This window comes from Drosophila santomea, chromosome 3L, assembly GCF_016746245.2.
Source record: "Drosophila santomea strain STO CAGO 1482 chromosome 3L, Prin_Dsan_1.1, whole genome shotgun sequence".
Classification (NCBI taxonomy): domain Eukaryota; kingdom Metazoa; phylum Arthropoda; class Insecta; order Diptera; family Drosophilidae; genus Drosophila; species Drosophila santomea.
Genome location: NC_053018.2, coordinates 9,967,765 through 9,982,928, shown reverse-complemented (window position 1 = coordinate 9,982,928; position 15,164 = coordinate 9,967,765). Strand labels below are relative to the sequence as shown.

Below are 15,164 nucleotides of genomic sequence, written 5' to 3'. Positions count from 1 at the left end.
ACATGCCTCTGGATGTTGGATGGGGGAAACGGAATCTTTGGTTTTTGGCTGACTTTTGACTCGCATTGTTATATGATTTGCGTTGCCTTTTCCTGGTTTTTAATTTTCGGTTTTGCGGCCACAAGTGTTTGCCATAATCGCCGCAAATACCTGGTCTGCGTTTAATGACGGGCCTAAGCACCCATGTAGATTTTCACCGTCATTTGGACCAAAATATATGGACTATGGATCGCACCAAGTCCATGCATCAGCGATAATGCCCGCTGTGCTGGCGATGCAATAACTTAATGCCTTCCATTCACGCCAAGTCGGGCCAGATCCGATAATGAGTCGGGTTGCCTGCACAATTGATAGTATATGTATGTATGTTATGTATGGGCATAATGGCATCCGACAGCCGACCGACCTTGTCGTATTATTTATAGGCAATCTGGATGGTTGCCGGAGAAAGAAATGATTATTACGCACTAATCAGACGCTTTGGGTTATTGTTTATTTTTGATTTCTTTACGCCCCAAAACCATATTGCAGCATAAAATGACGAGTTTTATGGATGAAATCGGGAAAGCGTTGCAGCCATCAGCAAAAACACAAAAAGTCGCGAATGAACAATGAATGAATGAATGAATGAGTGTTGAAAAAAATATATACATATGTCCACCAAAGAAGTGAAAAACAAGAAGCGCCGAGATTTTCCACACTACAAGTCGCAGGCAGCCAGCCGTGTAAACTTGTCGGCATTAGCTAATGCTAAGAGTACCCCTGCCCCAAGATCCCCAAACCCCATGCCCCGATCCCCGAACTCCGATCTCTGATCCGCGATCTGCGATCTCCACAATGACTCCCCTGACACACCCGGATAACTTCATTTACATTTTGGGCGTGAGAAGAATGGCGGTGCAGAAACACAGAAGATCTGCCTCATCGGCTGGCTTAATTAGATTATAACTACCAGTGTTTGGTCCGTGTGGTATCTGCTCCCAGATTTGAATTGCGTGCCAAATACGATGCTATGCTTATGGGTTTTGATGGGTATGGGGCATTGCATAATTGGGGCGGGGCGGGAAACCACCATGCCCATCATCCACAAAGCGCACTCGCCATAAAGTGCATTTGCCTACTGTCCCAATTAGTTGGCTGGCCATGGTTAAGATAACTCTGGTTAACTCCGGCCACAAGCGAAGCAATTAACTTGTCTTGTGGTTTTCACAAACTAAAATTGAAAAAACCGTGTGTGAAAAGTTCACACATTTCAAGGAACTATCAGTGGTTCGGAAAAATCATGGAAAATTCGATGGAAACCTTACAGCATTTAATGAATCTGTATTTAAAAGAAACCAAAGTTTATAAGTCAAACTTCATGTATCGGTCTTAAATTAAATTATAAGGTTGTCCAGATAAGTTAATACATATACATATGCCTTCATTTAAAAAAGGAAAAACCAAGTTCTTATATGTATAAGTTAATACATCAAATTTTTTGAAAAAAAATATAATTTTTTTTTGAAAACACAGTTCGATTGGAAATTTAATTACGAACTCAACGAGGTATGACATTCCATATTTGGAGCTATATTTTTTATGTTCTGATCAAAATAATGATATTTATAATCGCATAAACACAGAAAATCGATGATAAACAATAGGATATTCTTAGACAACCGCAAATGTAGGACAAACACAAGTGCTAAAAATAATTTATATTGTTAAAGTTGGTGAAATAAAATAAAGCGGCTAATATGAGTGAAAACGTAAAGCTCTGTTGACAATATTGTAAATTTGGCTCGCTAATTTTTCACGAAATCCAAAGACAATGACAGATTGTAGATTACAAATGCCCACAATCAAATCATTACCAACATTTTTCTCTAATCTCAGCGCTTTTGTAATCGTATGCAAATTCCAGGCCTTTGAGTGCCAAGGTTTTTTACAAGAAAAAGCCGCCAGCAATAATCCCTTGGGGAATCAAAAAAATCAACAAAAACAAACACACCATATTGTTAACGATGTGAAAACGTGTACAACACAAAGCATCTGTATTTGGCCAAAAAGCGGCAATTAGCCACGCACCCGCACACTGGCCATCCACCAAGATGAGATGGCCCTGGGCACCAAGTAGCTCCAAGTGGTTCCAAAAAGATCTGAAAAAACATCCAGCGGCAATAGCGATCCAACTGACATTTCAATTCCAGTGCCAAACGATTGCATTTAACACAATTTATGAGTGGCGATTCGGCTACCGATTCTTGGAGTGGAGTCCCATCCGTGGAGTATATGTATGTCCGAGCTCCGGTGCTGGCATTAACCGACTTGTGGGTCCCCGGCCCCCCGACGTTGATAACTGAATTCGCTGGAGTCCCAGCGGCAAGCTCACCACCTTGGCATTTAGTCCGCAACATGTGCAAAAAGTGCCCGAGCAACAGGAAGATGGCAGTCGTCGCAGAGAACGAAAATAAATAAATACCCTACACTTGAAAACTATAAAGTATTGTTCAAGGAACAGGGAAATTTAGCACAAATATTAACACGAAGTAGGAATAAATCTCAACCACATTGATCAAAAACCACACTAAACTGCATATTTATCAAATCCTTTCAAACCAGAATTTTAGTCAAGTAAAAGTACCTACATATTTTCCCAATTCAAATCTTATAAAGTATTAAATGTAAATTTACTTTATTTCCAAAGATTCCAGTAAACTGAAGATATTACAGCGCAAACTTGTTTACCAGCAGCCGTTGCTAAAACCCAACTTTTAAACTCTTAAAAGAACATTATTATATTTTTAATAACCAATAAAGTACCCATATTGATCATAAAATTGTTTACACTGCACTGACACCGTTGAAATTTCTTAATAGAAGCGCCGAAACCGACACAACAAAAAAATGGTAACTAAAAAGCAGCAACCGCAGCAGCAGTCGCAGCATGGAGTTGGAATCGCAAATTAAATGTTAATAGTAATACCCGGGCCACAATGGAATGGCGGCGCTTGGGACAAAAACCGGATTTGTGGCAGCCACAGCGGACAGAACAATGTGCGCATAAATCTATCGTCAAAACATGAATGCAATTTAAGCAAACTGAATGAGCGATTGCCGGGGGATTAGCCATCATCTCGGCGACCGGGTGAACAAAACCCGAAAACCTGCTGGCTCAGTGATCAATTCAAAACTTGACATTGTCTGACGGAGCACCCCAACTCAAAAGCTGTGAGGAAAGGAAGCTGGAGTGGATCGTATGGGATCATATCGGATCGTATCGTATCGTATCGGATGGGATGGGATGAGATGGAATCGGCGGAAGGTGAGAAAGGCCTACCGACGATATTAGCCGGCGAACACGCATATCAAGTGACAGATTGCATAACAGTCGAATACGAAGACGCCATCAACCCATCTCCATCTCCATCCACAACTACATCCCCATCCCGATCCCCATCTTATGTGGCGTGTGGTGAAAGTTAATTTGGCAGAAATATGTAGAAAAATTATGAAATGTATTTTCCTTTCGGCTGCCACCGCACCGGCATTGTCTTGTGGCAAAATCAACCGCCGAGTGGCAAGTAGCAAGTGGCAAGTATCAAGCGGAAACAGCAAACAGCACCTCTCATGCAGCCACTTGTGCCGCCCAATAGGTTAATAAATACATTTCGAATGGAGGCAGGAAGAGCTGACAGCAGCACGCCAATTGATACATGCCTATAAACGCGATTATTCCCTATCACTCCAGTGTTATATCAACCTTAATTTGGGATATCAACAATTAAGACATTCGCTTCACAACTTTAGTTAAAGAAAGTTAAGGAAAGATTTAAGGACCAATAAACAGCACTCATAAAGTAAAGAAACAGTTACTAACGATACTATGTTCACTTAAAATTAATAGCTATTATGCCTCGAATTTAACTGGTAACAAATGATTGCAGTCTAATGTTATTAGTCCAAAATTATTGTCTTTAAATAAAACATTTAAATCTCAGTTATTCACAACTTTAAGACTGTGCAAATGCACAAATATACTTGTGAAAGTAAAACTGGACGTAAATACATCTTTGTTTGCTTGTGTGCTTTTCATAACCCCAGCCTTGTGATCCATGTCAGTGCCTTTTAATCTCATTTAACGCCGTTTCTCGTTTGTGTATATCGCGGCTGACAATTACATGCGGGCACCTTGAAGGGGCCAACAAATTGGCGACCAACAGGCAGCATTTCTCTGCCATTGTTTGGGCCAGGTCTGCCAGGTGGCCAGTTGGCCAGGCCGGAGCCTTGGCTGTTTTTAGAAAGGCCCAACTGGAAGCGCTCGATTGGCACGGCGAAAGGTACAAGAAAAAGGTACTCCACATGCGCAAGCGCCGCCATATAAAGATAACACGCTGTTACAGGTTGGTTTTAGTTAGGTCTAGACATTTATTAAGCAGGCTGGGCTCGGTGGCCAGATGGCAAAGCAGCTCTGGTTGGGCATTAGTAAGTGCACGTATTTTGAGCACATTATAATTTAGTTATATATTTGAAATATGTTTGTAGCAACCCAATCACTGGGTTTGGTTATTGCTATTGCTATTACTAACATATTACTGTCGCTCGAGTGTCGCTCACTTGCTGTCGGCTGCCGCATTGTTGGCGGACTTGGTGGCAGCTTTAATGGCGGCCGCCGAAGTGCGCTTCACACTGACCAAGACATTGCGCTTCGTGGAAGCCGGACCAGGTTTGGCGGCTTTGGCAGTCGGTTTGGGCGTTACCTTCTTTACCGGCTGCTTGGCTGCAGCAGTGGTCTTGACCGTTGGTGTGGCTGGAGCGGCAACAGGCTTTTTCTCCGGTGACTTGGCCACCGGCGCGTTTTCCTTCGCAGCTCCCTCATCGGCATCGCCGTTTGTTTCCTCTTTGGCGTCTTTCGCCTTGTTTTTCTCGCTGCAAGTGAATACGTATTACATAACATGCTCATGATTGCATCATCGCTTCATTACATACCTTTCAATGTCAATGTTAAGCACTGACTCGTCCTCTTCATCCTCCTCATCTTCTTCCTGTCCCAATGGCTCTACTTCTGCCAGGAGGTCACCCAGATCCTTGTCCACCTCCTCCCACAACTTTTTATCATGCGTCCCATTACCATCCTCTCCTTCTCCATCACCATCATCATAGTCTTCGTCCTCATCCTCGTTTAACTTGCCATCGATGTCCTCATCGCCATCGGCATCATCATCTCCGGTTTTTTTGTCATCATCGTGGTCTTCCTCATCGCCCTCATCCGTCTTGTTCTTCTTCTCGGTCTCCTCCTTGTTGCGCAGGAAAGCCTTCACATGGGAATGCTGCATGCAGTGCTTTTTGGTGTAGTCCTCTAGCGACACATCATCAGCCTTGCCGGAATAGTGGTTGCACAACTCGCAGTAGAAGGCTTCTATGATCTTGATATAGTCCGGGCCAATCAAAGCGCGTTTGCGGGTCTCCTCATCCTCGCTTTTCAGAGCGGCTTCCGCCTCGGTCACCATGGCATCTACATCAGCGTCGACCATGTCCACATCGATCTCGCCCACCGAGTCTACAGTGTGGAATTTATTCAAATCAATCTCACGCTCATCGACACTATCATCCGATCCGGATTCATCGTTGCGGGCCTTGTTCTGCAATCAAACGCCACAAAATTAATCAAAAGCTTTTACAAATATGATCCTCTATGACTGAAACTCACCCTAATGTGCTCCAGGGAGCAGCGGTGGTTCTCGTAGAGCATGGCATTCTTGAAGGCCAGATGGCAGGAGCCGCAATAGGGCATCAAGAACTTCTTAATGGTCTTGTGGTGCTCGGAGGCCTGATGAAGATTCTTGGGCTGGCGGTAGGCCAAGCGGCAGAGACGGCAGTAGCGCGACTCGTGCTCCTCCTTGCTATTCTCCTCGATCTCGCGCTGAGTGGTGCGCTGGCGAGCACGCATACGCTGCAGGTCAGCTCGCTGATTGAGGGCCACCTGGCGCATGGAGTTCTTGTGGGAGCGGGAGTTCAGATGGTAATTGTACTCCTGCAGATCAATGAGAAAACATTGTTAACTAAATATCTCAAGACTCCTGTTAGAGTAACTTACCTTAAATGTAACACACTTGATGCGGCAATGGACGCAAATGAGTTTGATGAAGCTGCGCTTGCGATTGTTGTGGTCCTCATCCCGATGACGGGAGCTACGTCGCTCCTTGCTGCGATCATCGTCCGAATCTTCCTCGTCTTTGTCCTTGCGCGACGTGCGCTCCTTCTTGGTGGACGATGACTTCTTGGACTTGGAGTCCTTCGACTCGTCTTTGTCCTTCTTCTTACCTGACTTCTCGACCGATGACTTGGCCTTTTCGTCCGATTTGTCACCATCGCCGTCCTCACCTTCGCCCTTCACCTTGACATCCTCGTCATCGGAGGCGTCGTCGGCCTTGGCGCTCTTGGGATCGGACTCATTTAGGTCCTTATCATCATCGTCATCGCCATCACCGTGCTCATCATCATCATCGTTACCTTCGGCATCGCTCTTGTCCTCGTTGTTGGCCGACTTGCTGCGTTTTTTACCCGGCGAAGACTTCTTGCTCTTCTCGTCCTTCTCATCATCGTCTTCTTCATCGTCATCATCGTCGTCATCGTCGGAGTCATCGCCTCCATCGGCGTCCTTGTCCTTGCCTTTCTTCTTCTTGCTTTTCTCAGCATCTCCGCCGTCCTTGTCCTCATTGCCGCTGGAATCGTCGCTGGAATTCCCGCCCTGGCGTTGTCGTCGCAACGAGCTACATTTGGGTGGAATGAATTCGAATGTGAAGTCATGTCAGGGTGGCAGGATGGTTTTTGTTTGTTTGGTGGAAGGCAAGTTCAAAATTTTGTGTTTTTTTTTTTTAAGTACATAAGATCAAGCTGGGTGGCAAACTAACAAAATACGTTCTTGTCTTGAAGTGTAGGGTGTCTTTTTTTTATCGGTACATTTCAATTCGTTCTACTTAGTTACACACAACAATATACACTGGATTGTATTTGAGCTACGAAGAATGGAGTTTCTCTGGAGGCCGCTTGGTTAATCTGGCACCAAGTGCTCTCCTCCTCCGCATTCGCATTCAGATTTTAGATTCCTTGCTGAATCTCACAGTTCACATTATTATCTCAATATCACAGATTACATTCATAGTTCTTTGCATCCTCAATTGGTACAAAATAGCGTAACTCTGATTTTTGTATATTCATTTGGGTTTTGATTTAATTTTTGATTTTTTTTTTTGTATGTTTGGTCTATTTACCTTTTCAGCTGCTGAATCTTGAGCAGGCGTGCCCGGTCTTTCTGCTGCGCATAGAGCAGCTGGCGGCGCATGGTGCGCAGGTCATTCGACTCGTTGACCCTGGTGCGCACAACGCGCATTCCTCCCACCCGCATCCCAGTGCGCATCATGCCGCCCCTCATCGACATTGTGCCGCGGGGTCGGGATATATAGTTGGTGCCGGCCACGCTACGCATCATCCGTTTTGGCGGACCCATCGATCCGTCCCGCTGGTGCCGGCTCCCACTGGTGGAATCATCGCGTGGGCGGTAGGAGCTCGAGCTCCCGCCGTTATTACCACCACCGCCGCCAGTGCTGCTACGCTGATGATAGTTCGAGGACGAGGAGCCAATGTTCTGCGACGAGGACGAGGGTCGATCGCTGCGATCATTCGACGAGGACGTACGACGGTAATCCTATTGACGATTGATGAGTAGGAAGTTGTGTAGGAGCTTTGTTTTGGTTGATTTGGTTTTGATTTTTGTATCAAATATCAAATATAGGTGGTAGATTTATATTTATATAAAACATATATAGACTTGTTGAATGAAAATAATTGCTATATAGCTACAGACTGATATTGATTCTGATACTGATCTGATCGGATTGGTTGTGGGTTATTTAGTTCGCAATTGGCTGTTATTATTCTTATTTTTATTATTATTTCCTGCAGCGTGTTTTGTGTGTGGTAGCATGATGGAGAAAACTTATACGCATATAGCTTAGCTACATAGATTTGAATCGATATTATTATAATGCGTATGCGGATGTACACACTGATAGATTGCTATTTGCTCTGCTCGGATTGCTAACCATTGACCATTGATATTCGACAATCGGTATGGGAAAAAATTTGACAGCTGTTGGTACGGTACAAGGCATACAAGATATACATGAGTTTACAGATCAAAATCGCTTCAATCGCTTCAACAGCTCTCTACAGAAGTTTTTGCTCTCTCATAGTATATGTATATACGTGGATCAGTTCGGGTCGGATCGGATTGGATCATATCGATCGATCGATCGGTCGCTGGCAAAATCATTATCTATATGGTGCCGCGCCGCTGACGATGCTATGGACAATACACAGATTTATATAAACTCAGTAACTCAGTCCCGCGTTTAAGCTTCACAAACAGTGCTATAAATATTTGGAAAGTCATTAACATTACACAGTACATGGCGATTGGCTTAATGCATAATTAATATGTAGACCTTTGGATATATAGCGTGCTTGGAATAGCATTTCAAATGGGGCAAAGTATAACTTACGTCTTGACGCGGGCGTTTGCGATCATCGCTACGGTCGCGAGATGAGTCCTAGAAAAACAAAACATAAAAATAGATTGCATTATGAATATATATATAGATGGATTTGGGTAATACATCACTCATTTACTACAAGTCCGACAGACTTTTCAATAATATAATTCATCATCACGTGTAAGTGTATAATGTCCTACATACGCGCTAAGAAAAGTGGCAGCTGTTGCTATCTTAATTGATTAAAAAGGTAAGAACCTCAAATTAATTTATTACTATTTATTTTCTCTAACATCGTTTAGCATAGAAGAACCATAAAATAAAGATTGCAAAATATATGCCTGTCGCTGGGAAATATTAAATTTACATCAAGTGTATATTTTAAATACTATAATCATCCTTATCTATTTTCTCCGCAAAAATAAGTGTGCCGTTTATAAGAACGCACCTGTTTATAGAATGTATACTTTTAAGGTTGTCTCATATATATATATATTGAAAAGTTTTTCATTTTGTTTTGCATATTGAGAAGACGTTTTTCAATTAGAAAATACGTCAACGAGATTTAATCTTTTTTTCTGTCAGATGTATAATTAGAAAAGCAAAAATTCAGTTGCAAATGATAAGTGGTCATTGAAAGAGCATTTAATTTGAAGCATAGAAACTTCCGTTTCCCAGCATGACCAATCGTTATTATCAACTACAAGAATGGATTGTAAAATGTTCTTATCTCTGATTGCTCGCATGCATTGCCCTTCGCCTTTAGTCGATTTTCACTGTATTTACTCATACATAGTCTGCCAAATATCATTCTATATCACGACGTTACGTTACTTATAGTTTCTTATCTCCTTTGGGAGATAAAAGAGGCTAACTGATCATCATTGCTAAAAACGTACAGCAAGATAAATGCATAGCAATAACTCTTATTTTCGGAATGCCTCCATTATAAGATACACAATGTAGAAAAGCAAAAGTAATGGTCTAACAATTATAGATTAAATTTCTTCCCTATCATATTTATCCGAATCAAGTTCGGTAAATTACAGACTAAAATCTATTTCGAAGCATTTGTAGTAATTATTACACATGATGGTTTCTTATAGGTTAGTTGCTAACTTACGTAGCTGCGCTTGTGGCTCGAGGAACTGGACTCGTAGCGTCCGCTGCTCGAGTTGTGGTGGGTGAACTTGTCCCGACTCCGGTTGTCGTAGTGGCTGTTGCCTCCTCCGCCGCCGCTGTTATTGTGGTTGTTGTTGTAGCGGTTGTTGTTGTTGTGATAGTTATTCTCATACCGCCCATTATTGGGTCGGTAGTTGCCCTGGGTGCGAGTATTAACGTAATTGCTGGAGTTGCGATTATTGTAGTAGCCACCGCGAGTGGTGCCCCCACCACGTGGAATGAATCCTCCGCGTCCGCGCATCTCTATTCCCAATTTGTTCCTGTTTAAAGCACAAGGAAATATTGTAAGATTGCATTGAAAAGATTACAAAATTCGATCCGCATGGTGGAATATATATGTATGTTCGCGAAAAAAAAAAGCCAAACAGACCGTTCAGCGCAGCACCCCGTAAATTTTTTTCAGGGATTATCTTTCCGCCGCCGGTGGCGTCGCTCGCTTTGGGGAAAAAATCGATTTTCTGCCGGCCCGAGCATAATTTTTTGCGGTTTTACTACATCTTGATTTACGCCACTTACCTCTGTTCTAAAACCGTGCACGGAAGAGTAAAAGTTAGCGCTACTTTTGTGTCTGTCTTTCAGCTTTAACTGCACGTTCAATTTCTGATTTTCTACCTTTTCTATCAGCGACCTTTTTCGCTTGAAACAATTTTTATCTAGCAATGGCGAACGATGTGCAGTGTGACCGTGATGTAAGTGATGCCCCGGTATCGATGTCTTAGACTTTTTTATATCGATTGTTTTTCAGTAAGTGCAAAATGTGGCAATGCAACTCAATACGCTAACAGCACTTAAGTATGACCTTGAAAATCAAAGTGCAGACTACCGTTATTAGGAAATGAAACAACTTATATTTATTGTTCAAATAGATTCGTTGAATATTTCCAATTGGATTTCGACTACAGGCTTTCTTTAAGGAAATACAGTCTTATTAGTATGCAGTTTAAATTGTTAACTGTCTACATAGCCAAAACTATTTTAAAAACCGGAACTAGAACGGTTGTGAACCTGGTTAAATAGGCACGACACATCGTTCAGTACGCTACCATCACTGACAAACGGTGACATCGCTAATAAAGCTGCAAAAAATACAGCTCAGTTGTTATTTTCGATAGCTGGAATTCAAAAGTGTATAATACTGGAATTGTGCGATAAGGAAACCTAAAATCAGAGCAGTAAAATGTTCAATGGTTAGCTAATACTGTTACCTATCAAAATAACCACAAACTGTGTGTGGACATATGGCGTTTGCCAAATTACGCATCCATTTATCACGCCATATTTTTAGTAACTGACCCACAGAACAGTAACCCATTTATGACAGTCACTATTGATTACGGTGGGCAGCAGGAAAGTGGGAAAGCACGGAAAATGATGCCGCATTACTGCAATGTCGCGCTATCGGATGATCTGTTCCCTTCCCATTGGCCACAGATGTGTACTATTGATTTCTTGGCAGCCCATCGAACCACTCGCTCATCCTCACCCACACCCGTGTAACTAACAAACTGGCCATTATTTTTTGTCAGGTTCACCGCATTCACATTAGCCAGCTCATCCGTTCTGATTGGCCAAGTTCAAAGTACACATTCAGCATCCGCAGCAGCAAATTCCACACCCCTGAGTCATGGCGTGGATTGGCTTTGGAGCCCTTGCCTCCGGTTTCGGTACTTCCCCCCTTTCAATCACTACAGCTCTTCCTGTTCTTCATGTTCATGTCGTTATGCCTTTCAGTAGACTAGTTGAGAGTGTGTTAATGTGTCTTATGACCAACGCCGTTGCCTTATCTAATGACAGTGCCTTTCTATATTTTACAACTACAGTTCTACAGCGCCTGCTGGGTGGCGATCAGCCGGCCAATAAGGTCTTGGAGATCAAGAGCGAATCTCTGGGAACACTTCAAGTCCTGGCCCGCGATGACGCCATGGTCCTCTTTGCACCGCCCTTCAACAGCAATGACAAGCGAGCCGTCTATGAGATCATTTTGCAGCGACCCACCTCGGACTCCAATACCACATCCTTTAGTCTGTACCGGTCGCTGGTGCAGCAGGAAGCCGAGGAACGCTTCAATGCCTTCCTGCAAAGGCTGCCCGTCTTCGTCAGCATTGTCAAAGAGGTTCTAGAGAGGATTATAAAGCATTGCGACTGTCTTTTAACTCTTTATCTTTCAGTACTATAATGTAAATGGACTGCAGAAGGCCTGCGACGCCTTGGCGGATAATCCTTCCTGGACGCTGTCCCATTTGATTGCCTACTTCAATCTGGTGGACTACATAAGCAATCCAAAGATGCTCCAGTGCGTGGACCAAGCAGATGCCACCACCCTAATGTCACCTTTCCAGTTGGCCATTAAACAGGGTCACATCGAGATGGTGAAGACTCTGCTGCCGTTGAGCAAGCTGGAACACTTGGATATTAATAGCAACTCGGTGTTTCACTACGCCGCCAGCACCACCAAAGAGATAATCAATGTAAGCAAGCAATCCGTATATGGGTTAAACACATTTATAACTTTATTTTCCCAGCTTATCACGGATAAAAGCACGGTAAATCTGAATCATCTAAACTCCGATGGTTACACACCTCTTCATGTCGCTTGCCTCGCCGACAAGCCAGAGAATGTGAAGGCACTGCTGCTGGCTGGGGCCAACGTCAATCTCAATGCCAAGGACATCCGCAAAGTGTACAAGACATCCGCACCCACCACAGTGTCCTCGTTTCTGCGCACCAATGTTAGCAAGCTGTACACACAAGACATGAAATATGGCGGCACTCCTCTGCACTGGTGTTCATCCCGTGAAACCCTGCATGCCCTCATCATGGAGGGTTGTGATGTCAACGCCACGAACTTTGATGGACGAACAGCTCTGCATGTGATGGTGGCCCGGAATCGCTTTGAGTGCGTTGTCACTCTACTGGCCCACGATGCGGAGATCGATGTGCTGGACAAGGACGGAAAAGCAGCTTTGCACATTGCCATTGAAAAGAAACTAGTGCCGATAGTGCAGTGTCTCGTGGTCTTTGGGTGTGACATCAATCTGAAGAACAAGGATGGCAAGACCCCCCGTCACATGGTTGGCAATGATGCTAGTGGCAATAAGGAAGATGAAATCCTCTACATCCTGCACTCTGTGGGGGCGAAACGCTGCAAGGATACTGGCTCAAAGTGCCCGCCAGGCTGCAATGCCAAAGGCAACTACAACGGCATACCGCCAGAGGCACCGGAATCCGTGGAGCAGCGCGAGCATATAGAAAACATGCTGGCCACCACCAGTCGACAAATGATGGGTGGTTTTCTGAACGCAGCGGCCAATGGAATACTGGAAAAGCAGCAGCAGCCGGCACAGTATGAAATTATTTAAATCTTAAATTTCTTATTTCTAAATTAGTAATTTATTTTTCTAGAAAACCAGTCGTGGTCGATACTGAGAAAGAATTAAAAGGCCAGAGTATAATGGATGCCTTGCTTGGCATGTTTACAACCAAAGTGAATGCGGACGAGATGAAGAAGGACAACTCTTCGGATAGTTTGGCCAGTGGCTCAGCAAAATCAGCTGTCTCCAGTCCGGAGCAGCTCCCTTCACCCACCTCGCCGATTGCCGCTGAGATTGGCGATAAACCCTACGGACGCGGACGACTGCTTTGCCTGGATGGTGGTGGCATTCGTGGTCTGGTCCTCGTACAGATGCTACTCGAAATAGAAAAGCTGTCGCGTACTCCTATTATCCACATGTTCGACTGGATCGCCGGCACCAGTACTGGAGGCATACTCGCTTTGGCACTGGGTTGCGGCAAGACGATGCGTCAGTGCATGGGGCTCTACTTGCGCATGAAGGAGCAGTGTTTTGTGGGCTCACGGCCCTACAATAGCGAATTCTTCGAGTCCATTTTGAAGGACAATCTGGGAGAGTTTAACGTCATGACGGATATTAAACACCCGAAGATCATGGTCACCGGTGTGATGGCGGATCGCAAGCCGGTCGATCTACATCTATTCCGCAACTATACGAGTGCCAGTGACATCTTGGGCATTGTGACTTCCATAAGTAAGTGAGATAACCACACTGATCGAGAAAGTTCTCTAATTATTGTATGCTTTTAGACAACCGAAGAATTCCTCCACCGCCGCCACAGGAACAATTGGTTTGGCGTGCTGCTCGGGCTACCGGCGCTGCGCCCTCCTATTTCCGCGCCTTTGGTCGCTTTCTGGACGGCGGCTTGATTGCCAACAACCCGACGCTGGACGCCATGACCGAGATACACGAGTACAATATGGCCCTGCGCAGTGCTGGACGCGAAGCAGAGGCCATTCCAGTATCCGTGGTGATGTCGCTGGGCACGGGACATATTCCGGTGACTGAACTTAAGGACATTGATGTCTTCAGACCGGAGAGCATATGGGACACGGCCAAGCTGGCCTACGGAATCTCCACCATTGGTGAGGCACCTAATCTATATATTTTGTGTGTGCTCTTTAATTCAAATTCGTATGCTTGCTAGGCAATCTGCTGGTGGACCAGGCGACCTGCTCCGATGGAAGAGTGGTGGACAGAGCTCGCGCCTGGTGCAGCACCATTGGCATACCGTACTTCAGGTTCAATCCTCAGCTGAGCGAGGACATCGCCATGGACGAAAAGGACGACCAAAAGTTAATCAACATGCTGTGGCACACTAAAGCGTATATGCACGCCAATCGTAATAAGATCATCGAGATGATCAACTTCCTAAAATAGCATGCAAGACGGATTTAGACCGCAGTTGCTGTAGAGATCTCTTTCTCGAGAGATCCTTTCGATTCATGTCTGTGTACTTTAGACTCGTTTCACCTTCTTCGTTTTTATTAAGCACCTTTTCTGCGGTCTAAATCAGCTCACCCGCTGGGACTTCCACTCTCAATAACACCGAAATCCTCCCACCACCTGGCTTCAAAACAGAATCTGTATATTTCCTAACCCCGATTTTCCTGATTATCCCTGATTTTTCCCACTTCCGAGGCTTTATCTCCAGGATTACCAAACGAAATACGCTTTGTATATTGTGTTATTGGACTTAAGAAGGTACCATATCATCATATTAATTTCGAAAATATTTTATTTTATGTTTTATAATCGGCCATCGATGTATTGTACGTAACCCTCCAGTTGATTTCAGAATTGAATCTTTTAATAATGGATAGCTAACATTCCGTGCCGCTTTGTTAGAAAATGAATATGTGTATGTAGTACGTCGAGCACGAATTTTGAATAAAACTTTTTAAGTGTTTATACCAGTTTTTAATTAATTCCTATTAAAATAGAAGCTGCGGTTGAAGGTTAATCAATTAATTGGGGCTAGAAATGGTTTACGTTAAGAGATCTGGAATTATTAAAGCTGCAGGCAATATTTAAATATTTTTTATTAAATATAAAACTATAAACATAAAACATGCTAAATAATTTATTTATATTA

The 15,164-nt window shown here is 43.8% G+C and overlaps 2 protein-coding genes across 3 annotated transcripts; one reads left to right on the top strand and one right to left on the bottom strand.

Annotated features, from left to right (window-relative positions):
- Nucleotides 1–4,386: 4,386 nt before the first annotated feature.
- On the bottom strand, nucleotides 4,387–10,405 carry LOC120450558 (protein starmaker). The gene is made up of 8 exons (XM_039633666.2): nucleotides 10,236–10,405; nucleotides 9,661–9,979; nucleotides 8,547–8,594; nucleotides 7,257–7,690; nucleotides 6,080–6,755; nucleotides 5,693–6,016; nucleotides 4,972–5,624; nucleotides 4,387–4,911 (listed from the first exon to the last, which is right to left on the bottom strand). Exons 2-8 carry the CDS (start codon nucleotides 9,958–9,960, stop codon nucleotides 4,596–4,598), a joined length of 2,751 nt encoding a protein of 916 aa, XP_039489600.1. The 5' UTR covers nucleotides 9,961–9,979; nucleotides 10,236–10,405; the 3' UTR covers nucleotides 4,387–4,595.
- A 344-nt stretch (nucleotides 10,406–10,749) lies between these two features.
- On the top strand, nucleotides 10,750–14,980 carry LOC120450559 (85/88 kDa calcium-independent phospholipase A2). 2 transcript variants are annotated; one of them, XM_039633667.2, is made up of 8 exons: nucleotides 10,750–10,906; nucleotides 11,246–11,383; nucleotides 11,540–11,832; nucleotides 11,888–12,187; nucleotides 12,242–13,062; nucleotides 13,122–13,762; nucleotides 13,819–14,154; nucleotides 14,217–14,980. In XM_039633667.2, exons 2-8 carry the CDS (start codon nucleotides 11,344–11,346, stop codon nucleotides 14,447–14,449), a joined length of 2,664 nt encoding a protein of 887 aa, XP_039489601.1. In that variant the 5' UTR covers nucleotides 10,750–10,906; nucleotides 11,246–11,343; the 3' UTR covers nucleotides 14,450–14,980. The 2 variants fall into 2 exon arrangements, with proteins under 2 accessions (XP_039489601.1, XP_039489602.1); XM_039633668.2 differs by lacking the exon at nucleotides 11,246–11,383 and having other exon boundaries at nucleotides 10,755–10,906.
- Nucleotides 14,981–15,164: the final 184 nt, after the last annotated feature.

Excerpts from the sequence above, each read along its gene's own strand:
- LOC120450559 (XM_039633667.2), top strand. The coding sequence starts at position 11,344 with ATGGCGTGGATTGGCTTTGGAGCCCTTGCCTCCGGTTTCG. Across the intron at positions 11,384-11,539 it reads AGCCCTTGCCTCCGGTTTCG|TTCTACAGCGCCTGCTGGGT; the intron begins GTACTTCCCCCC and ends TTACAACTACAG. Across the intron at positions 13,763-13,818 it reads GGGCATTGTGACTTCCATAA|ACAACCGAAGAATTCCTCCA; the intron begins GTAAGTGAGATA and ends GTATGCTTTTAG.
- LOC120450558 (XM_039633666.2), bottom strand. The coding sequence starts at position 9,960 with ATGCGCGGACGCGGAGGATTCATTCCACGTGGTGGGGGCACCACTCGC. Across the intron at positions 7,691-8,546 it reads GCAAACGCCCGCGTCAAGAC|GATTACCGTCGTACGTCCTC; the intron begins GTAAGTTATACT and ends AATCGTCAATAG. Across the intron at positions 5,625-5,692 it reads GCTCCCTGGAGCACATTAGG|AACAAGGCCCGCAACGATGA; the intron begins GTGAGTTTCAGT and ends GTTTGATTGCAG.